We start from the raw sequence: 23,797 nt of genomic DNA, 5'->3' as shown, positions 1-23,797 counted from the left end.
TTCCATATCTACGGTGTTCTCCTGGAGAGTCCTCACGGATGCACAGGTAAAAGACTCCCTCCGGTCGGAGCCGCAATGATGCAGTAAAGAAAAAAGGATCCAGCACCCAGAACTCTTGTGTAGGGAGATTAGATTAAAACTTCGCTTTTATTTTTCACATTAAAAATTCGGACATCTCAGAGTAATGTAGTCCATGTACAGAGGTGGTACTGTTTAATGCCAAAACTGGCGTTAAACAGTACCACCTCTGTACATGGACTACATTACTCTGAAATGTCCGAATTTTTAATGTGAAAAATAAAAGCGAAGTTTTAATCTACTCTCCCTACACAAGAGTTCTGGGTGCTGGATCCTTTTTTCTTTACTACACAAATCTCTCCTCAATCCACGTGGCCACCACATTATTTCAGAGATAGGCTCCCTAAATAGTAATTTATCACATTACATAGATTAACATTTACAAGGTCTTGTCTTAGAATTATCCTCCTATCTCAAGGACTCGACCCAACTTATTAACCATCTTATTGATCTTAATCATTTACATAACGATAAAAGGAATTGGACACTCCTTACAGCTGATGTTTCCACATTATATTCCAATATTCCACATTCAGATGGACTGTGAGAATCCAGCAAGGCTGTGAGAATCCTATTGAATTTACCGCCTTCGCACCTTGGTTCCACTGGGCCTCAACGACACTGTTGAGTCCAATTTCTAGTCTATCTGGCCTTTTCTTTTCCATCTATATATTATATTTTTTTTTTTCTCTCTTCTTTTGATTCTCTGATCTTCTCACAAACCCCCCTTCTCTTTGTCTTCCTTCACTTCTTTTCCTCCACCCTTTTCTTCCTTTCCTTCTTTTTTTTCTCTCCATCCTTCTCTTTTTCTCCTTGATCAATTTTTCTTCCTCTCCTTTCCCCATCTCCCCCTTTTCCTCCCATTTTCATCTATTCCTTTCCTCTTATTCCCATTTCTTTTTCCATTCCACCTCTCTCACTATCCTCCCCCTTCTCTCTCTGTCTCTTTATTATTTCCATTCCCCTTTTCTGCTCCTCTGTCTGTCTTTTTTCTCCACTCTCTTTTCTATTCCATTCTTCCTTTTTTCCATTTGTTCTTTTGCTCTCTTCCCCCCTTTTTTCTCCTCTCTTCCCTCTTTTATTCCCCTCTTGTCTTTCCCACCTCCCTTATCACCCCGTCCATCTTTCTGCCTCCTTTCTTATCTTCATTTGTTTCCTTCCTTTGCCGTCTTTTGTCTTGTTGCGCATGCTCATTGCTCATGACGGCTCCTTGCTCTCTCCATCTGCGCATGCGGCCATTGCTCCTTTTCTTCCATTGCCTGTCCAGCTTCATCTCTCATTGCGCATCTGGCAGGCCACGTTCTCCTGATTGGTATCTGTCCCTCCTTGTTCTCGTTCACCAACGTGTATGAGCAGAGTTTTCCATTCAGTTTTTTTCCTCTCTATATATTTCCCAGTCTTTTTCTCCCACCTCTTCCACTGAAATCCTCCACTCCAATCAGCCTTGGTAAGTCTATTCCCATATAACCCTTTTTTACCACTTTTCCTACCATATATTGTACTTTTTCCTTCCCTTTGACATTTCCATTCTCTCCAATTCCCATTCATTGATTATTTATGACATTTCCTCACCATTACATGCTTCTCATTTCTTCGTCATCCTATGTCATCCTAATCCTTTCTCCATTTTCTTTACCATTACCACAGTGAAATAACTGCCACAGGGCCCAGGACATTAGGGGGCCCGGCGACAGCTGCTACTGTTGCAGTTTTTTTTTAATAGGCCATTACCAGCTGTAGTTACTCCAACCAGTAACGGGCTATACTTACTTACCAATCCAGGCAGGGGATCAGTAAGTGACACTGTGGGCCCCGCAAACATCATTATTATACTCAGGGGTCTTTTCAAACTTACGAGTATAATGAACGGGGGCCCGGGAGAGGTAAGCAAACATAACAAACAGTTTTACTTACCTCTTCATGCTCCGTGAAGGCTTCGGGGCCTACTTGTATGACATCTCAGACGTTATAATGCCGGGGCCTGCGTCCTTATGCGTCGCGATCCAAGCCCCCGGTCACATGACGTCCTTGACGTAATTGAAGATAGTCGACAGCGGGGAGCGCAGGGATAGGTAAGTAACAGTGTTTATGTTTGTATCCCTCCTCTCAGTCTCCGATTATTATACTCTGGGGTCTGAAAAGATCTCAGAGTATAATAATTGTTAATGGGTGTCGACAATGGAGCATAATACTGAGTGAAGGGACCACTATGGGGTATAATGCTGTGTGCAGGGGCAACTATAATAGTGCGCGCAGGAATGCAGGGCGTCGGTCAGGGGTGGGGGGCTCATGTCAAAGGTTCGCCACAGGGTCCTGCCATTCCTAGTTACGCCACTGCATTATCTTGTCTGTTATTGTATATTAATCTATTTATTTTAGTTATTTGTAGTTATCTTTGGTTTTGGTTCTGTTATTTTCATGTTTACCATTTATTCATAATTTAGTAGTCAAACAATGCGATTTTACTATTGTGTTTTTCATCGATTATGATTGTTCTGACATGTTCCCATGTTATCTTATTATAGTTTTAATGTGTCTGTGTATTATAGTTTTAGTGTCTGCTCACTATTTTTAGTGTTATTTTTGTATGTGTCCCTGTGATTTTTTTAATTATTTGGTTATCAATAAATATTTTTCATACTTTTTATAAATATATATGTATTTTGCATTTGTCTCATATTTCCTTTGGTTGTTATGTTTATTTTATAGTGGGACTTCATTTGGTATTTGGTAGGGTACATTTTTTGGTTTTTGTTAATGTTTTAGTTGGCCTGACGTCGGGACGGCGTCAAAACGGGTTGCCTGTATATTTGTGTTCTGTCTTGTGGAATAAATTATCGTACCTACACTGGTCGCTATTTCATCTTTTGCATTTAGCAGCACTCAAGCTCAGGAAACATAGACCCTGGGGTCCACGGCAATTATTCAATAAATTGTTATATCGATGGGCAGGACAAGGCACTCATATGAGACTAATATAATGCAGAGTGGTCCACTTCTACAGCCCATATTAGATCATGTGATGATGCCATCATGGATGCGTAATGTGGCAACTTCATCATGTACTTTATAACAGAGAAGCTAAAGAATCAGATGGCAGCACATATTGATTTTTCATACTGATGACAACTGAACCTCATACATATCAGCTGTCTCAATAGTTTCCATCTTCTGAAGGCATCCAGTGGAGCATCAATTTCCCCAAACCACCGCTATAGAGTGGACAGGGCTGTTGCGTCACTCCTATTAGAATAGGAGTGTTGCTGCACGCACTACCTGTCCACTATTAGTTTTTGACACTTGGAGACACTTGCTACAACTGTTGATCTTTGCGGGTTCTGGGTGTTAGATCCTAAGGGTGCATTCACACGGAGGAAAATGGTGCTTAATTTGGTGTGGAATCCACGTCAAAATCCGCGCTGAAAAAAAGCCTCCCATTGACTTCAATGAGTTCCTTTTTTTTTGCTAAGGAACCCATTGAAGTCAATGGGATGATTTTTTTTCACTGAATCTGACGTGGATTCCACACCAAATTCAGTGCCGTTTTCCTCCGTGTGAATGCACCTTAACTGATCACATACAAATGGTCTATACTGTTTAATGCTTGTTTGAGAAAGGCAACTACAGAGATAAAACTTTGCATGGCTCCAATCTTCACTTTAAGTGCTGGATCTCCTGGTTTATTAAATCAGGGATTTTGGACTGTGTCTGAAATTGAAGACCCTGAAAATGCTCGCCTATGAAATACTATTTTAATGTTATATTTAGGTGTTGTTTGTATACCTAAGATAGGCCTGAATCAGGAATCATCATGACTCATGAAATTGTTTGGCTTGTCCAAGAAGAAAGACTATGCCAAAATGCAGATGCCCTGCTGACTCTAAGAAGTAGATGACCACAACGAAAATAACGTTGACATCATTTGGACATGTTTCTATACCTCCTTCCGTATGATAAGATTTTGCTCAAATAAACACCTGAGACACTATCAGGCTGAGTTGGGGTTTGACCTTATAAGTGTGGGTATTGTGTCCCTGTATCTAATTCCCATCATGGTGTCGTTCATTTTGGGGCACGTGATCCTATTGACATTGACATTGAGTACTAGACTATCTTGTGGCATGTCCTACTAGGATTGAGCCAATGTATGCTTTAATTCTGATTTTTGTATATCAAGTTACATCTAGAAATAAAGGCTAATCACAATCAGATTCCACAGGAATAAATTCTTCCAGTTGCCAGAAGGGGCCTGTATTGTTCATATTAGTTCCACAACTCAGTGTACAATGTCAATAAAATTATTGGTGGGATATTATAAAGAGGAAAAAAATCAACATGTTGCACTGTAAAATATTAACGTATGTAAAAGCAGTAAGACAACTGCCATGTGAAAGTTATTTGTGTCAAGATGAGCACAAGGAATTTTGTTAAGTACGTACTATGCATAACAAGAAGTAATTGGATTAAGTATTTGAAACCAAGGGATGCCTTTTAACAGGTGATGACAAGAATAGCCTGCAAAGTGGTCCATACTAGATTTGACCTCTGCAACTGAGACATTATTGTCAGTCACGCTTAATAGGATACATTGATGTCATTTGTAAACTAACATGGCTTAAATATGGCTTTCAGATATGAGGGGAATTTTTAAAGTCAGTTTTTCTGTCATTTGCATTCTGATCAGAGATGTGGCCTCAGCAGCTCTCTGTTGCATTGACACTACAGGGTCTTGTACTTGAGTTTTGGTCCGTGTGAATGCTGGATTTCCTGGCCGGTACATTATGTAGTGGGAAAGGGACTCCTAGTATTATAGTTATGTATGGTGCTTGGAGTCTCTACTTTCCAGCAATGCACCGCCCCATATATAATCGCTATGCAATAGCATGTTGCTAGGAGACAAGGATTTATAGCATCATGCCTTACCTTTTATGTGTCTGGATGTAGACAGCAGCGCCGCACCTCCCATGAGGCGACCTGAAGCGACCGCTTCAGGCGGCGCTATGCCAGGGGCCCCGGGGAGGGCAGCATTTTTTCTTACCTAAGCCAGTCCAGGACAAGCTGGACTGGCTTGTCCTGGCTTGTCCTGACTGGCTTAGCGTCACCGATTTGCTTAGCGCCACCGAGCGGTGGATTGGGGAGGCCGCTGGAGCAGTGCCTTCTCTCTGCCTGCTAACGCCGCTCCGCCCTGCCCCCTTCGCTCAGCCCCGCCCCTTCACTCCGCCCCCTCTGCCCCCTCCTCCCGGGGGGGGGGTTATGGGCGGCTTTCTGTTGTCCGCCTCGGGCAGCGAAAAAGGAAGGTTCACCCCTGTAGACAGGTTATGTTTGGGGAAAAAGTTATGTCAGTACCACAACACTGACACTAACCATACTTACCGTTATCCTGCATAACGAACAAAAACTACACATTTCACGCGTTTTAAATATACTTTTGCACAGTAAGAGGGCCATGTACCCTGAATAAAACATCATATTTTAAAATGCTAGTAGACCCTTTACCATGGCATAATGTACCGGCCAGGAGATCCGGCACATGGACAGTGTCTTATGTCTGAGACTCGGTAGTGTGAAAGCGCAGCCTCCAGTGAGCGCTGTATTATAATTAGTACATGTGGGGAGCAGCAGCCAATGAGCAACACCTTGGCTGGGTACTAACTAGAGCAGTTAGGTCCTTACCAGGGAGCTTCTCACTGGCTGCTGCTCCCTGCAGACACTTTGAGCTGCAGTGCCCAGAACTGAAAGAGCATCCTGCGGCCGGATACTGTCCCGGGTTTGGGCTGTGGCTCAGTGTTTTGGGACCTCTGCTCTTTGCTGTCCTGGCTCAGTTGGTCTCTCTGGAAGACTAATGAAAATTGCTAACTAATAATTCTGTAGCACAGCTGAAAATGATAACCATTATTGAAAGTCTTACTTGAGTTCACCAGCAGCAGTACAATATTAAATTATGCTGTATACAATAATAATAACCTTTTATACTTGCACAATAATATTTATTCCTACATTTATCCCTATATTTGCTTCTTTTACAGTAAAATTATTTGCTTTAACAAGTGAAGTGATTGATGGAGAAATGCAATTTTATGCAAGGGCAAGAAATTTCTACAGAGATGTTCCAGCAACAGAAGAAGGGATGATGGGTGATTTTTCTGACCTCTCAAATACTGACATAGAATCATCTCGAGAATTCCTGCGGAAATTTATTGGAGTAAGTAACAACCTAAATTGCTTAACTGAATTTCAACTATTTTCCCACATAAACCTGACTTTCCAGTTTCATAATACCAGACATAACATTTTTGTTTCTTGTATCTCTTGCTGACATTCATCTGCCATGTAAGAAATGTAAAACATGGTAATGCTCGAACTACAATCATGGACAAAAAAATAACATTACAAAAAAAGGTGTTGTTTGAATCAAATGAAACTTTGTATGTGTAAATATAAAGCTGATACATGCAAGTGATTACAATATTGGTAAAAGGATAAGGTTATTTTGGGGGAAATTGTATATTTAAAAGGAGTCCCTAATTCCTTCAATGTGCATGGAGGCTTATAGATTCCGTATGGTATGCTATGGCACACTTGCCCAATGATGTAGAGCTAGGCCAGAAGATCATGCACACACACAGGTTGCCAAAGTTGGAGTACCAGCTTGTCCGATAAATGTTGCATATGACGGATACATTTCTGGGAAACCCTTGCTGTGGCCTCCATACTTGAACCTGACTGGGAGATCCCAAACAGAACCTGGATTTGTCACTAAAGACAATACAGTTCACAACACCACTGCAAATGAAGGTAACGGTGGTTGGCTGTTGATGGCAGGACATGTAATGGGCGCTGGCTTAGCAGGTTTCCTCTTGATATGAGCCTACGGCAAAGTTGGGGGGGTTGGGGGGGGGGTTTGTTCTGAATGTACCTTCTGTGTCTTGGTGATGGACAAGGAAACTAATGATCCTCCTTGCTGGTGATCTTTCTGGGTCATCCAGAGTCTGTTTGCTGTGTTTCCCCCATGTAAATATTGTCCCCAACACTTTCTAAGGCTAGGTCAGAACAACCTAGAATGGTGAGCAGTTCATCAAAATGTCCATCCTGCTTCTTGTATAAGGAAAATGTTTGTTTTTGTACCATGTGACAGATTCATCCTTTCTTGCAATATTATGACCCTGCTTCAAACATTGCAAGAAGGGATGAATCTGTCACATGGGTTCATGACATCCAACAGAAATCACTGAACTGAGACAGCCATAAAGACACTCTCTGAACTGATAAGAACATTACAAACTGATGAATTGTTTATTTGTATGTACTAGAGATGAGCGAACAGTGTTCTATCGAACTCATGTTCGATCGGATATTAGGCTGTTCGGCATGTTCGAATCGAATCGAACACCGCGTGGTAAAGTGCGCCATTACTCGATTCCCCTCCCACCTTCCCTGGCGCCTTTTTTGCTCCAATAACAGCGCAGGGTAGGTGGGACAGGAACTACGACACCGGTGACGTTGAAAAAAGTAGGCAAAACCCATTGGCTGCCGAAAACATGTGACCTCTAATTTAAAAGAACAGCGCCGCCCAGCTTCGCGTCATTCTGAGCTTGCAATTCACCGAGGACGGAGGTTTCCGTCCAGTTAGCTAGGGGTTAGATTCTGGGTAGGCAGGGACAGGCTAGGATAGGAAGGAGAAGACAACCAACAGCTCTTATAAGAGCTAAATTCCAGGGAGAAGCTTGTCAGTGTAACGTGGCACTGACGGGCTCAATCGCCGCAACCCAGCTTTCCCAGGATCCTGAATGGAATACACTGTCAGTGTATTCCCGTATACCCGATATATACCCCCGATACCCGTTCCAACGGTGTGCCCCCCCACCTTCACCCCAGAAATACCCTGCAAGTCCCCTAGCAATAGAATTGGGGCTATATACACCCACTATTTTTGCTACTGCCATATAGTGCCATTGTCTCACTGGGAATTCAAAGAATATATTGGGCTTACATATAACTTCAATTCCAGGGAGAAGCTTGTCAGTGTAACGTGGCACTGACGGGCTCAATCGCCGCAACCCAGCTTTCCCAGGATCCTGAATGGAACACACTGACAGTGTATTCCCGTATACCCCATATATACACCCCAAATCCCCGTTCCAACGGTGTGCCCCCCCACCTTCACCTCAGAAATACCCTGCAAGTCCCCTAGCAATAGAATTGGGGCTATATACACCCACAATTTTTGCTACTGGTATACAGTGCCATTGTCTCACTGGGAATTCAAAGAATATATGGGGGTTATGTGCACCCACAATTTTTAATACTGCTATACAGTGCCATTGTCTGACTGGGAATTCAAAGAATATATGGGGGTTATGTGCACCCACAATTTTTAATACTGGTATATAGTGCCATTGTCTGACTGGGAATTCAAAGAATATATGGGGGTTACGTGCACCCACAATTTTTAATACTGGTATACAGTGCCATTGTCTGACTGGGAATTCAAAGAATATATGGGGGTTACGTGCACCCACAATTTTTAATACTGCTATACAGTGCCATTGTCTGACTGGGAATTCAAAGAATATATGGGGGTTATGTGCACCCACAATTTTTACTACTGGTATACAGTGCCATTGTCTGACTGGGAATTCAAAGAATATATTGGGGTGACGTGCACCCACAATTTTTGCTACTGCTATACAGTTCCATTGTCTGACTGGGAATTCAAAGAATATATGGGGGTTATGTGCACCCACAATTTTTAATACTGGTATACAGTGCCATTGTCTGACTGGGAATTCAAAGAATATATGGGGGTTATGTGCACCCACAATTTTTAATACTGGTATACAGTGCCATTGTCTGACTGGGAATTCAAAGAATATATGGGGGTTATGTGCACCCACAATTTTTACTACTGGTATACAGTGCCATTGTCTAACTGGGAATTCAAAGAATATATTGGGGTGACGTGCACCCACAATTTTTGCTACTGCTATACAGTTCCATTGTCTCACTGGGAATTCAAAGAATATATGGGGGTTATGTGCACCCACAATTTTTAATACTGGTATACAGTGCCATTGTCTGACTGGGAATTCAAAGAATATATGGGGGTTATGTGCACCCACAATTTTTAATACTGGTATACAGTGCCATTGTCTGACTGGGAATTCAAAGAATATATGGGGGTTATGTGCACCCACAATTTTTAATACTGGTATACAGTGCCATTGTCTGACTGGGAATTCAAAGAATATATGGGGGTTATGTGCACCCACAATTTTTAATACTGGTATACAGTGCCATTGTCTGACTGGGAATTCAAAGAATATATGGGGGTTATGTGCACCCACAATTTTTACTACTGGTATACAGTGCCATTGTCTAACTGGGAATTCAAAGAATATATTGGGGTGACGTGCACCCACAATTTTTGCTACTGCTATACAGTTCCATTGTCTGACTGGGAATTCAAAGAATATATGGGGGTTATGTGCACCCACAATTTTTACTACTGGTATACAGTGCCATTGTCTGACTGGGAATTCAAAGAATATATGGGGGTTATGTGCACCCACAATTTTTAATACTGGTATACAGTGCCATTGTCTGACTGGGAATTCAAAGAATATATGGGGGTTACGTGCACCCACAATTTTTAATACTGCTATACAGTGCCATTGTCTGACTGGGAATTCAAAGAATATATGGGGGTTACGTGCACCCACAATTTTTAATACTGGTATACAGTGCCATTGTCTGACTGGGAATTCAAAGAATATATGGGGGTTATGTGCACCCACAATTTTTAATACTGGTATACAGTGCCATTGTCTGACTGGGAATTCAAAGAATATATGGGGGTTATGTGCACCCACAATTTTTAATACTGGTATACAGTGCCATTGTCTGACTGGGAATTCAAAGAATATATGGGGGTTATGTGCACCCACAATTTTTACTACTGGTATACAGTGCCATTGTCTAACTGGGAATTCAAAGAATATATTGGGGTGACGTGCACCCACAATTTTTGCTACTGCTATACAGTTCCATTGTCTCACTGGGAATTCAAAGAATATATGGGGGTTATGTGCACCCACAATTTTTACTACTGGTATACAGTGCCATTGTCTAACTGGGAATTCAAAGAATATATTGGGGTGACGTGCACCCACAATTTTTGCTACTGCTATACAGTTCCATTGTCTCACTGGGAATTCAAAGAATATATGGGGGTTATGTGCACCCACAATTTTTAATACTGGTATACAGTGCCATTGTCTGACTGGGAATTCAAAGAATATATGGGGGTTATGTGCACCCACAATTTTTAATACTGGTATATAGTGCCATTGTCTGACTGGGAATTCAAAGAATATATGGGGGTTACGTGCACCCACAATTTTTAATACTGGTATACAGTGCCATTGTCTGACTGGGAATTCAAAGAATATATGGGGGTTATGTGCACCCACAATTTTTAATACTGGTATACAGTGCCATTGTCTGACTGGGAATTCAAAGAATATATGGGGGTTATGTGCACCCACAATTTTTACTACTGGTATACAGTGCCATTGTCTAACTGGGAATTCAAAGAATATATTGGGGTGACGTGCACCCACAATTTTTGCTACTGCTATACAGTTCCATTGTCTCACTGGGAATTCAAAGAATATATGGGGGTTATGTGCACCCACAATTTTTAATACTGGTATACAGTGCCATTGTCTGACTGGGAATTCAAAGAATATATGGGGGTTATGTGCACCCACAATTTTTAATACTGGTATACAGTGCCATTGTCTGACTGGGAATTCAAAGAATATATGGGGGTTATGTGCACCCACAATTTTTACTACTGGTATACAGTGCCATTGTCTAACTGGGAATTCAAAGAATATATTGGGGTGACGTGCACCCACAATTTTTGCTACTGCTATACAGTTCCATTGTCTCACTGGGAATTCAAAGAATATATGGGGGTTATGTGCACCCACAATTTTTAATACTGGTATACAGTGCCATTGTCTGACTGGGAATTCAAAGAATATATGGGGGTTATGTGCACCCACAATTTTTAATACTGGTATACAGTGCCATTGTCTGACTGGGAATTCAAAGAATATATGGGGGTTATGTGCACCCACAATTTTTACTACTGGTATACAGTGCCATTGTCTAACTGGGAATTCAAAGAATATATTGGGGTGACGTGCACCCACAATTTTTGCTACTGCTATACAGTTCCATTGTCTCACTGGGAATTCAAAGAATATATGGGGGTTACGTGCACCCACAATTTTTAATACTGGTATACAGTGCCATTGTCTGACTGGGAATTCAAAGAATATATGGGGGTTATGTGCACCCACAATTTTTAATACTGGTATACAGTGCCATTGTCTGACTGGGAATTCAAAGAATATATGGGGGTTATGTGCACCCACAATTTTTACTACTGGTATACAGTGCCATTGTCTAACTGGGAATTCAAAGAATATATGGGGGTTATGTGCACCCACAATTTTTAATACTGGTATACAGTGCCATTGTCTGACTGGGAATTCAAAGAATATATGGGGGTTATGTGCACCCACAATTTTTACTACTGGTATACAGTGCCATTGTCTAACTGGGAATTCAAAGAATATATTGGGGTGACGTGCACCCACAATTTTTGCTACTGCTATACAGTTCCATTGTCTCACTGGGAATTCAAAGAATATATGGGGGTTATGTGCACCCACAATTTTTAATACTGGTATACAGTGCCATTGTCTGACTGGGAATTCAAAGAATATATGGGGGTTATGTGCACCCACAATTTTTAATACTGGTATACAGTGCCATTGTCTGACTGGGAATTCAAAGAATATATGGGGGTTATGTGCACCCACAATTTTTACTACTGGTATACAGTGCCATTGTCTAACTGGGAATTCAAAGAATATATTGGGGTGACGTGCACCCACAATTTTTGCTACTGCTATACAGTTCCATTGTCTCACTGGGAATTCAAAGAATATATGGGGGTTATGTGCACCCACAATTTTTAATACTGGTATACAGTGCCATTGTCTGACTGGGAATTCAAAGAATATATGGGGGTTATGTGCACCCACAATTTTTACTACTGGTATACAGTGCCATTGTCTAACTGGGAATTCAAAGAATATATTGGGGTGACGTGCACCCACAATTTTTGCTACTGCTATACAGTTCCATTGTCTCACTGGGAATTCAAAGAATATATGGGGGTTATGTGCACCCACAATTTTTAATACTGGTATACAGTGCCATTGTCTGACTGGGAATTCAAAGAATATATGGGGGTTATGTGCACCCACAATTTTTAATACTGGTATACAGTGCCATTGTCTGACTGGGAATTCAAAGAATATATGGGGGTTATGTGCACCCACAATTTTTACTACTGGTATACAGTGCCATTGTCTAACTGGGAATTCAAAGAATATATTGGGGTGACGTGCACCCACAATTTTTGCTACTGCTATACAGTTCCATTGTCTCACTGGGAATTCAAAGAATATATGGGGGTTATGTGCACCCACAATTTTTAATACTGGTATACAGTGCCATTGTCTGACTGGGAATTCAAAGAATATATGGGGGTTATGTGCACCCACAATTTTTAATACTGCTATACAGTGCCATTGTCTGACTGGGAATTCAAAGAATATATGGGGGTTATGTGCACCCACAATTTTTAATACTGGTATATAGTGCCATTGTCTGACTGGGAATTCAAAGAATATATGGGGGTTACGTGCACCCACAATTTTTAATACTGGTATACAGTGCCATTGTCTGACTGGGAATTCAAAGAATATATGGGGGTTATGTGCACCCACAATTTTTAATACTGGTATACAGTGCCATTGTCTCACTGGGAATTCCACAAATAATTTGGGGATTCATTCACCCTACATCTCAGGCTCTTGCCATATTCACCCAGGTTGTCAGTGCTGCACCAGCTCGTTCCCAGACAGCTCGGCCCGAAAAACGCGTTACCTATATAGAGGATTTGGACAATGAAGACAACATGTTCTAAATCTAATGTCTGCACCTTCTCCAGAATTAAAATAAAGGCAGCGTTTAACTTTCAAATAGCACTGCACAAAGGAAGAGCTTATCAGCTTGTCTCATGACATGCTACTGAAAAGTTTCATTTGTGTATCTTAATGTAAATATAGTTGTATAAGCTTTTTGGGTTTTAGGCACTGCCAAGTTATTTATTACCACCCACTCCCTTATAATGATGATGACGCCAAAGTCACTGTGGGTGTTCAGAGCTCACAGCTTTGGGTGACATTTGTCTTGCTCTCTGTCGGTACCAGCTGTCTTTTTGGATACCGTAAAGTTATGTTGACTTTATTAACAGCTATAGAAGCTTTAGCCAGGTTGTGACGGTGTGTAACCCTAACAACACTAAGTGGGATACACATTAATAGTCAGTCTATGTACGCTAAACGTATCACTGAAGTAATTTTTTTTCCCTCTCCCCTAATATAAGAAAGGAACAGACATTAGACCTAGACCGGGGTTCGAGGCTTGAAAAAATCCAGTATTATTTGTTCTTCATGATGTGAAATATGTGTTGAAAAGCAACCCAAGATGAAGTCAGCCATGTGTGCCAGTGTGTTACTTGGCATGCCTTTGCTGGCCCCAACTGTAAGGGTCACTCTCCATTTCCTCCATTTTCCACTCCCCTTCACACCATTTGTGGTGAAGCAATGGGATGCACTGAAGTGCACCCTCTAGCCTCGTGTGGGATAGGGACATCAGATGCCACTCCAACCCCCTCGTCTTCCTCCGCCAGCCAACGGTGCGAAGATGAGAGGAGTGTGCTCTGAATGTTTTCTGCCTAGCAGAGGCTAGTTCTCACTTACGAAAATGGCCCCACTTTGACCTGTATATCAGGCACAATGGTGTAGGTTTCAAAGAAACATGGCACCAACAAGTTGGAAAACGTGGGCCATGCGTGGACCGTGTTTGAGTCTGGCAAGCTCCAGATCTGCTACCAGGTTCCAGCCATTATCACAGGCGCAAAAATGCCAGGCCCCAGGTGTAGCAGGGAAAAAAAAATGCCATCTCAGCCAGGATGGCATCCCTGACCTCGGAGGCACTGTGCTGTCTGTCCCCCAAGCTGATCAGTTTCAGCACGGCCTACTGACATCTCCCCATGCCAGTGTTACAGTGTTTTCCGCTAGTAGCTGGGGTGGAGGTTGCAGCTTCGTAGGGTTTCAGTCTACTCCTGCCATGAATTTTGGCCTGGGAGAGGAGATAGGCCACCCCAGTTTGCACCCGGGGAACAGACTCCACCACATTCACCCTGCCTGTCATTAAAGATAAGCACTGCAGCATCCCTGACCACAGGCGCTTGTCCATGTGTCGGTGGTCAAGTGGACCTTGCAGCAAAGCGCAGAGCTCTGGGCCCGACTGATGTTATGGGACACATGCAGGCGCAAGGCAGAGACAGCACACCAAGAGAAGTAGTAACGGCTAGGCCCAGCATAGGGAGGTGCCCCAGCTGCCATCTGCTGACGGAAGGCCTGGGTCTCCAGAAGCATAAACAAACACCAACATCTCCAGGGCCAGCAGTTTATCGATGAGGCTGTTACAGGCTTGGGCATGGGGGTGGGTTGTATTGTACTTCTGCCTGCAATGAAAAGCTTGGGAAATGTGGAGTGGCTGGGAAGAGGCGCATGATGGTGCAGGCCAAAAGGGCGCATGAGGGTGAACTCCCCAATGTGTCAGAGATAGGTGTGTAGGTGTCCTTGCATCATATACTTGCACCATATTTGGCTTTGGAAGTTAATTTTGTGCCAAAAAGTGGTTAAGACAGCGATCCCTCAGCTACTCCCGTTACACTGTCTATTGAAGTTACCATCTGTGGAAGTGGACCACCATTTCTAAGATCCCAAAGGAAGCAGGCAAGAGATGTGCAGTTCAGAAAAAAAGATGAGAAAATAAGTTTAGGCTGTAGAGCACAGAGGGATCGGAGAGGACAGAGCTGGTGTCGGCCAGGTATTCCCACAACATGCGCCTATACTTGTCCCTCCTGGTGACACTAGGCCCCTGAGTGGCAGTAATTTGTCCAGGGGGGCCATTAACGTGTTCCAGACCTAGGAATAAGTCTTCCAACAGGGTAGAGTTTTGCATGCCTTTGCTTCTACCCACTGTTTTTGCTGCTTAGCTTCCCTCCACATCTACTCTGCTTTCACCCCTAAACATCACCCCAGTTTATGCCTTTGCTTCTACCCAGGTTTTTTGTTGATTTAGCTTCCCTCTACATCTACACTGCTTTAGCCCCTAGACATCACCCCTGTCCATGTGGGGTCGGTGGCCTCGTCATCCACCAACTCCTCTTCCAATTGCGCACTGCCCCCTTACTGCAAACCGCACATGACCACAGCTTGCCTTGATGGCAACTGTGTCTCATGATCCCCACTTAGGTCCAGACAAGTCGGTGGCGGGTCCAAAACCCCAAAATTGGAAGGAAATGGCAGATGCTGCAGTATTTCTAACACCTGTTCCTGGTGCTCGGGCCTGGTCTGTGTTGTACCCTGCACCCTGCTTAACGCATCTGCCATATCCGAAGTTGTGCTGAGCGCATGCTAATGTTTCGTGTCCAGTGCAATGGATGGGATGGGATTTCACATAAGTCTGCCACCCATGGCCACTCATGGTTGAGCAACTGAGGGAGTTGACTTTGACGAACCCGAGGGTTTTGGAGTTGGAACTACATCAAAGGTCTGTGCTGCTCACACACTCTGCTCAACACATGATATGTTTAGTGCCAGCAGTGTGGAGACGTCGCACAACAGCCGTTGTTCCAGCAGGTACAGGCGTTGTAGGAGTGCATAGAGGCTAGCAGCGGCAACTATACACTTTAAAAACTATCCGCACAAGCGCCACACTTTCACCAGTAGCTCAGGAACATTGGGGTACCTTTTTCAAAAGATTAGCAGCAATGAGTTAAAAACGTGGCCCAGGCATGGAATATGTTGCAGGCTGCCAAGCTACAGAGCCAATCCCAGGTTACGGCCATTATCACACATGACAACATGCCTGGGCCCAGGTGCAGTGGCAAAAACCACATTGCCGTCTCATCGAGGATGGCATGACTCACTTTGTAGGCAGTGTGCTGTCTGGCCCCCAAGCTGATGAGCTTCAGCACGGCCCGCTGACGTCTCCCCACACCAGTGTTGCAGCGTTTCCAGCTCGTAGCTGGGGTCAATTTAACAGCGGAGGAGGGTGGTGTTTCAGCCCTCCTCCCAGGAATGTTGTGTGGGGAGACAAGTCAGGCCACCACATTTTGCGACCCGGTCCACGCCTCAACTACATTCAACCACTGTGCCCAAATTGAAAGGTAGCGTCCCTGTCCGCATGCACTTGTCCATTCGTAACTGGTCACATGGAACTTTAGGGCTAAGCGCTGAATTTAGGGACCGCCTCATGTTTGGGGGAAAGTGCTGGTGTGGACGGCACAGTGCGGTGGCGCAGTAGACACTCTGCCCAAAAAGGGCAGAGTGTCCCCCAGCCGGGATTCCAACATCTCCTGGGCCAGATTTCTTGAGATGAGGCCGTTGAAGCCTTGGGCATGTGGGTGGGTTGCGCTGTACTTTAGCATGAAATGAAAGGCTTGGGAGATGGGGAGTTGCTGGGAAGAGGCGCATGATGGCGCGGGCAAAAGGAGAAATGGCAGGAAAAGGTGAGGATAAGGGTGAACTCCCCAAAGTGTCAGAGGCAGATGTGGAGGTGTCCTGGCTCCTGGTCTGGACTGCAGCGCCAGCCCTGTCAACAGTGGAAGAGGCAGTGGCCGCCAGGCCAAACGACGATTATCCTGCGCTTGCTCTCACCCACTGAGCCCAGGGCTTGCCTTCCAAATGATGGCACCCGCAAGAGGTGGTGAGATTCCTCTCCGCAGATCTCCAAACCATCTTGGACTTGCAAATTGCACTAAATTTGTCATGTAACTGACATGTATATGATGAGTCTATCCATTGTCTGTTCATTTTGGTGAAAGTCAGCCTGTCAGCTGACAGACAGCTGTGCTTGTCAGTGATGATGTCACCGGCTGCTTGTACCCCCAGTTTTTGCTGCTTAGCTTGCCTCCACATCCACACTGCTTTTGCCCCTACACATCACCCCTATCCATGCCTGTGCCTCTAGCCATAAGTCTGCCACCCATGGAAACTCATGGTGCAGAAAGTGAGGGAGCTGACTCTGAGGAACCCTTGGGTTTTGTAGCTGGTACTCCATCAAAGGTCTCTGCTGCTCACACACCCTGCTGAACATACGGTATCTAGGGTTAGAGCGTGTGGTGACCTCGCACAACAGTAGGTGCTTCAGGCAGATGTAGGCCTTGCTGGAGTGTATTGCGGCTAGCTCCAGGTACTGTAGACTTGGGAAAGTGGGTGTCCAAGTGCCGCACTTTCACCCTTAGCTCAGCTAATTTGGGGTATGTTTTTAAAGATCATTGCACCACTACATTGAACATGTGGGCCAGGCATGGAACGTGTTGGAGGCTGGCAAGCTCCAGAGCCCTCCAACAAGCTAAAAAACCTGGCCCCAGGGGCAGCGGGGATAAACAAATTGCCATCTCATCCAGGATGGCATCCCTGACCTCAGAGGCAGTGTGCTGTCCGTCTCCCAAGCTGATGAGCTTCAGCCCAGCCTGCTGACGTCTCCCCACACCAGTGTTGCAGCGTTTTCAGCTCGTAGCTGGGGTAAATCTAACAGCGGAGGAGGAGGAGGGTGGTGTTTCAGCCCTCCTCCCAGGAATGTTTTGTGGGGAAACAAGTCAGGAAAATTCTTGAAACGGGAGAGTTTTGCATCTTTGCCCTTGCTGCCTATGGACATCCCTTTGCCTCTAGCCACCATTTTCCCTGCTTTGCTTGCCTCCAAATCCACACTGCTTTTGCCCCTAGACATCACCCCAGTCCATGCCTTAGCTTGTACCCCCAGTTTTTCCTGCTTAGCTTGCCTCCACATCCACACTGCTTTTGCCCCTAGACATCACCCCAGTCCATGCCTTAGCTTGTATCCCCAGTTTTTCCTGCTTAGCTTGCCTCCACATCCACACTGCTTTTGCCCCTAGACATCACCCCAGTCCATGCCTTAGCTTGTACCCCCAGTTTTTCCTGCTTAGCTTGCCTCCACATCCACACTGCTTTTGCCCCTAGACATCATCCCTATCCATGCCTCTTCCCCTAGCCATAACTCTGCCACCCCTGGAAACTCATGGTGCAGAAACTTTGGTTGCTGACTTTGAGGAACCCTTGGGTTTTGTAGATGGAACTCCATCAAAGGTCTGTGCAGCTCACACACCCTGCTCAAGATATGGTATTGTAGGGTTTCAGCGTGTGTGAATGACGGACAACAGCCTGTGTTTGGACAGATGTAGGCCTTGCTAGAGTGTTTTTAGGCTAGCAGCGACTCCTGTGCACTTGCAAAAGTGGGCGCACAAGCGCCGCATTTTCAACAGTAGCTTCGGTACATTTGGGTATGTTTTTAAAAAACTTTGCACCACTAGGTTAGACGTGGGCCAAACATGGAACGTGTTGGAGGCTGGCAAGCTCCAGAGCCGCTACCAGGTTCCAGCCATTATCACAGGCGTAAAAATGCCAGGCCCCAGGTGTAGCAGGGAAAAAAAAATGCCATCTCAGCCAGGATGGCATCCCTGACCTCGGAGGCACTGTGCTGTCTGTCCCCCAAGCTGATGAGCTTCAGCACCGCCTGCTGACGTCTCCCCACACCAGTGTTTTAGCGTTTGCCGCTAGTAGCTGTGGTGGAGGTTGCAGCGTCGTAGGGTTTCAGTCTACTCCTGCCATGAATTTTGGCCTGGGAGAGGAGATAGGCCACCCCAGTTTGCACCCGGGGAACAGACTCCACCACATTCACCCTGCCTGTCATTAAAGATAAGCACTGCAGCATCCCTGACCACAGGCGCTTGTCCAAGTGTCGGTGGTCAAGTGGACCTTGCAGCAAAGCGCGGAACTAAGGGCCCACCTGATGTTGAGTGACACGTGCTGGTGCAAGGCGGGGACGCCACACCGGGAGAAGTTGAGACGGCTAGGGACGGCATAGTGAGGTGCCACAGTTGCCATCAGGTCCGGGAAGGCGGGAGTTTCAACAAGCCGGAACGCCAACCTCTCCTGGGCCAGCAGTTTAGCGATGTTGGCGTTCTAGGCTTGCGTGGGTGGGTGGTTAGCGGTGTATTTCTGCCGGCGCTCCAATGTATGAGAGATGGTGGGTTGTTGTAAAGAAGCGCCTGATGGTGCCTTTGATGGTGCAGGAGAAGGAGATAAGACAGAAACAGGGGAGGATGAGGGAGAAGTCAACAAAGTGGCGGAGGCAGATGAAGTGATGTCCTGGCTCGTCCTCTGGAGTGCATCGCCAGCACTGTGAGCAGAGGCAGTGGCATGAACGGCGGGCGACGTTTGTCCTGCCGTTGCTGCCTGCCACTGATTCCATTGCTTGGATTCCAAATGACGGTGCATTGAAGTGGTGGACAGGTTGCTCTTCTCAGGGCCCCTACTCGATTTCGAGAGGCAAATTGTGTAGACGACACTATATCTGTCCTCGGCGCATTCCTTGAAAAAACTCTACACCTTCAAGAAACGTGCCCTCGATGGGGGAGTTTTTCTGGGCTGGGTACAAAAGGGAACATCTTCGGACATTCCGGGTCTGGCCTGGCTTCGGCAAAGCAGCTGACCTCTGCCTCTGGACATGTCTCTGCCTCTAGCTACCCTTTTTGGTGCTGCACCTGCCTCAACATCCACACTACTTTCCCAGCTTGACATCTGCCTTGTCCAGGTGGGGTCGGTGTCCTCGTCGTCCACCACCTCCTCTTCCAACTCCTGTCTCGCCTCCTCCTCCTGCACAATGCGCATGTCAACTGGCTGCCCTGACAGCAACTGCGTCTCATCGTCGTCGATGAGGGTGGGTTGCTGGTCATCCGCCACCAAATCGACCGGAGATGGAATGGAGGAGACTCTAGTGTTTGAGCATCTGGACACAGATACTCGTCTGTTAGGTCCGTGGAATCGCGAAATGGAGGGGCAGGTTGCGGTACAGTCAAAGGAAGGGAGAACAGCTCTGGGGAGCAGGGACAGTTGGGGTTATTGTTCTGAGAAGATTGGGAATTTTGGGTGGAAGGAGGACAAGACTGTTGGGTAAGAGGAGGTAGAGGCTGACTGGCTGGTGGACAATGTGCTTTAAGCGTTATCCGACAGCCATTGCAAGACCTGTTCCTGGTTCTCGGGCCTACTAATCTTTGTACCATTCAGCCTAGTTAATGTGGAACTTTTGTGCAAAGCGCAGAACTTAGGGCCCGCCTGATGTTAAGGGACACACGCTGGTACAAGGCTCAACTCACCCTAAGTGCCAAAAACACTGCTGGTGCAAGGCTCTACTCATGCCAAGGGCCTCAATCTCTGCTGGTAGCTCAGCTTAAGGTCATGTAACTTTGTTTGGAAGGGCTCATGTTAAGGGCTAGAAAAGTGAATTTTGGAAGGTCTTACCACATCACACACACACACACACACACACACACACACACACACACACACACACACTCAAAATGACAGTTAAGGGTGAGGGCTTTTGGAATTCCCATTGCCTATTCCATTTGTGGTTGTCATGGGGAACGTGATTTAAAGGGGTGGTTGTTACTGTTTGTTGAGCTTAAATTGGGGTTTGTGTCCATCCATTTGGGGAGTAAAGAAGGTTTCCAGGTATTTTCCCACTTTGATAGAGGTTTTTTTGAATGTGGAAAGTGTGTAGTTGTTAGGCAGTGATGTTGGGGTAATAGAGGGTCTTTGGTGTGTTAGATGCCCCCAGGCATGCTTCCCCTGCTGTCCCAGTGTCATTCCAGAGGTGTTGGCATCATTTCCTGGGGTGTCATAGTGGACTTGGTGACCCTCCAGACACGGATTTGGGTTTCCCCCTTAACGAGTATCTGTTCCCCATAGACTATAATGGGGTTCGAAACCCGTTCGAACACACGAACATTGAGCGGCTGTTCGAATCGAATTTCGAACCTCGAACATTTTAGTGTTCGCTCATCTCTAGTATGTACCAATAACCAATAACCTTCTTCTACCCTCCCTCCTAGAATTCTATTCCTGAGTGTTCTTTGGTACATAAATATGCAGCGTTCAGAAATTGATTTTAGATATACCTCAAGAAGAAGCCCAGAGCTTCGAAACATTGTAATCTGTCATCATTATTAGTTAGCCATTAAAAAAGGTATCAATTACTGAAGACTCTCAAGTTTTTTTTTGTTTTTTTTTTATATCACCCTGCTTCTCTAAGTCTACTGATGCACTCCTGTCAAAGAATGTCAGCTAGGTAAAATGTCTACTAGGTGTGTTGGTAAGGCATATCTATCAGCAAACAATCTCTCACCAAGAAGTATATAACACAAAAGTAACTGTGATAACATATTTATAGGGCAGTTTTGCAGAAACATTTCTTTATGGGTACATTATAATATCTATGAAAAAAAATCAAACCTGTATATATTGAATAAGGGTGGCCAAAATTATTGCAGGACCCATACTGATCAGCAGTTAATATATTACTTTTACTGTACATTATTTGCTATAAACATGAAATCCCTGCAAAATGCTGAAATAGCATTTTTTCTACTCTACCCTACTTTTTTTTTTTTTTACCTTTTTGTAATACATTATATGGAAAATGGTATGGTCCCATTAGAAAATAAAAGTTGTGACTTTTGGAAGGCAGGGAGGAAACACCAGAAGGCAAAAACAAATATTATCCCAATCCTTAAGGGGTTAAAAGAACAAGCTATTTATAAATTAGACATGCTTGCCATTTTAGATTTCTGGTGCCATAATCCTTCATATGATATAGCCATATCATATTCATAATTACTTAATTAGGATCAGAGTGCAGACCAGCAACTGAAGCAACATGAGTAGTGGAATTTGATAATAAGTATATGGCTTCCCGTCTAGTAGTTCCATTCAACAGCCTCTTGAACTTCACTAATGGACATTAGTGTACCCATAGATATAGGTTCCCGCAGCTCAGTCCAAATATGCCAACTAAGTGTTCACCTCACCCTGTTCAGATCTATCCAAGGACAGGAGAGCAGGATCTCCGCTTTGTGGTGTGGGGCACCACAGTAAGAATGTCATTTGCTCAGCATTAAGAAACAGGATCAATATCAGAAGTCCAATACCAGAAGACAGTACACTTCAATCAGCATAAGAAAGACGGTCTCATGTTTCCCACAGCTATTGTCCATTTCTCATACGGCTTTCCGCTCAAACCTCACAGTAACCAGTTCAGTAGTACACAATGAATTTGCACACTGGCCTTTGGAAATAACAGGCTCTGCTTCAGAATTGCACTGTGCAACCTCAATCTGATATGTTATTCCGCCCAGCATGAGGACAACACATCTGGTAGTAATACACAAAGACTGCATTGAGTGCTACAAAAAGAACACCAATGGGCGCAGCCTGGTTTTGCCCAATTTGGAGATTCATAACACTGCCTGCTTTTCCAGAAAGTACCAAACTGAGTTAGACACAATGACTCAGCAGCAGAACACACTAAACGTGGTAGTACAATAACATAGTAGAATACTACTATACTAATACAGGAGTCTAACTTAAGGGAGGGGATGCAGAGGGTGCAATCGCACCTGGGCCCAAGAGCCTTAGGGCACCCTTAAGGTGTCTGTTGCTATTATGAGGAGACCAATGCCACATACAATAAATTATAGTGGGGCAGATTTTAGCAAAAGTAAATATATTCTCCTCAACGGTTACACAGTTCAGCCCAGGGTAAGTACCTAAAGCAGTTGCCCACCTAAGACCAGACATTTAGCTAAAAACTGAATGCATACTGGCCCACTGCCATTTGTGCATTGAACAACTTTGTTGAGTAACAGATACTGCCTTACTTTAGTAAGTGGACAATAAAGCTTGATTTGGACAGGGTTCAAATGTTTGGTTCCCTGCTGGCAATTCTCCAACGTCTTCTCAACATGTTCTGCCCTGATTCAGCGTTCACATCCATAAAGGTTTTTTAAGGTAAGGTATCGTGTGGCACATTTGTCCACAGATGTTGAAGCTGAGCCTGTAGATCCTGCTCATTCATATGTTTTTGAAGCTGGCGTCCTAGCTAGTCCTATAAATGTTCGATTGGTAATGCATCTGGCACCCTGGTAGGCCAAGGAGGTGTTGCCATCTGGTAAAGACTTTGCACTGTGTGGGCAAGCATTATCCTGATGAAAAATGTCTGATGGACGTCCAGCCATGACAGCAGCACATATGGCTGCAGTTAATTACATGTTATAAGTCCTTAGTGTCCCTTGTATAATAGGTGTAACAGAATGTTGTATGTGACGGCTCTTCAGGTCATCTCATTAGCAGTTGATGCAGTTTGTCTCTCCATAACCAAGACATAATTGAAGTGCTCACCACCATAGGTCCATACTCAAACCTAAGCATCAGCAGATCCCAAACAGAACTTTGTTGTCAAAGACAATGCAGTTCCAGTCTCTAGCAGGCCAAGTTTTTCATTCACAACACCTCTACAAACGAAAGTGACAACGACTGGCTGTCGATGGCAGGAAATCCGATGGATGCCATAACACCAAATTGTCTTATGCTAAGCACCTGGAAATGGTTTGGGCAGAGACATAGGTGTTCAATGA

The 23,797-nt window shown here is 44.6% G+C and overlaps 1 protein-coding gene across 1 annotated transcript in view; it reads left to right on the top strand.

The window, feature by feature from the left end:
- NTMT2 (N-terminal Xaa-Pro-Lys N-methyltransferase 2) overlaps positions 1 to 23,797 on the top strand; it is a 51,604-nt gene that overhangs the window by 12,298 nt on the left and 15,509 nt on the right. The window contains exon 2 of the mRNA XM_075287753.1: positions 6,105 to 6,280. Within this exon, the coding sequence (XP_075143854.1) occupies positions 6,105 to 6,280 (176 nt within the window). The remainder of the gene's footprint in view (positions 1 to 6,104; positions 6,281 to 23,797) is intronic.

This window comes from Leptodactylus fuscus, chromosome 9 (assembly GCF_031893055.1).
Source record: "Leptodactylus fuscus isolate aLepFus1 chromosome 9, aLepFus1.hap2, whole genome shotgun sequence".
NCBI lineage: Eukaryota > Metazoa > Chordata > Amphibia > Anura > Leptodactylidae > Leptodactylus > Leptodactylus fuscus.
Note: the sequence above shows the minus strand (reverse complement) of the source record. Positions and strands in the feature narration are given on the sequence as shown.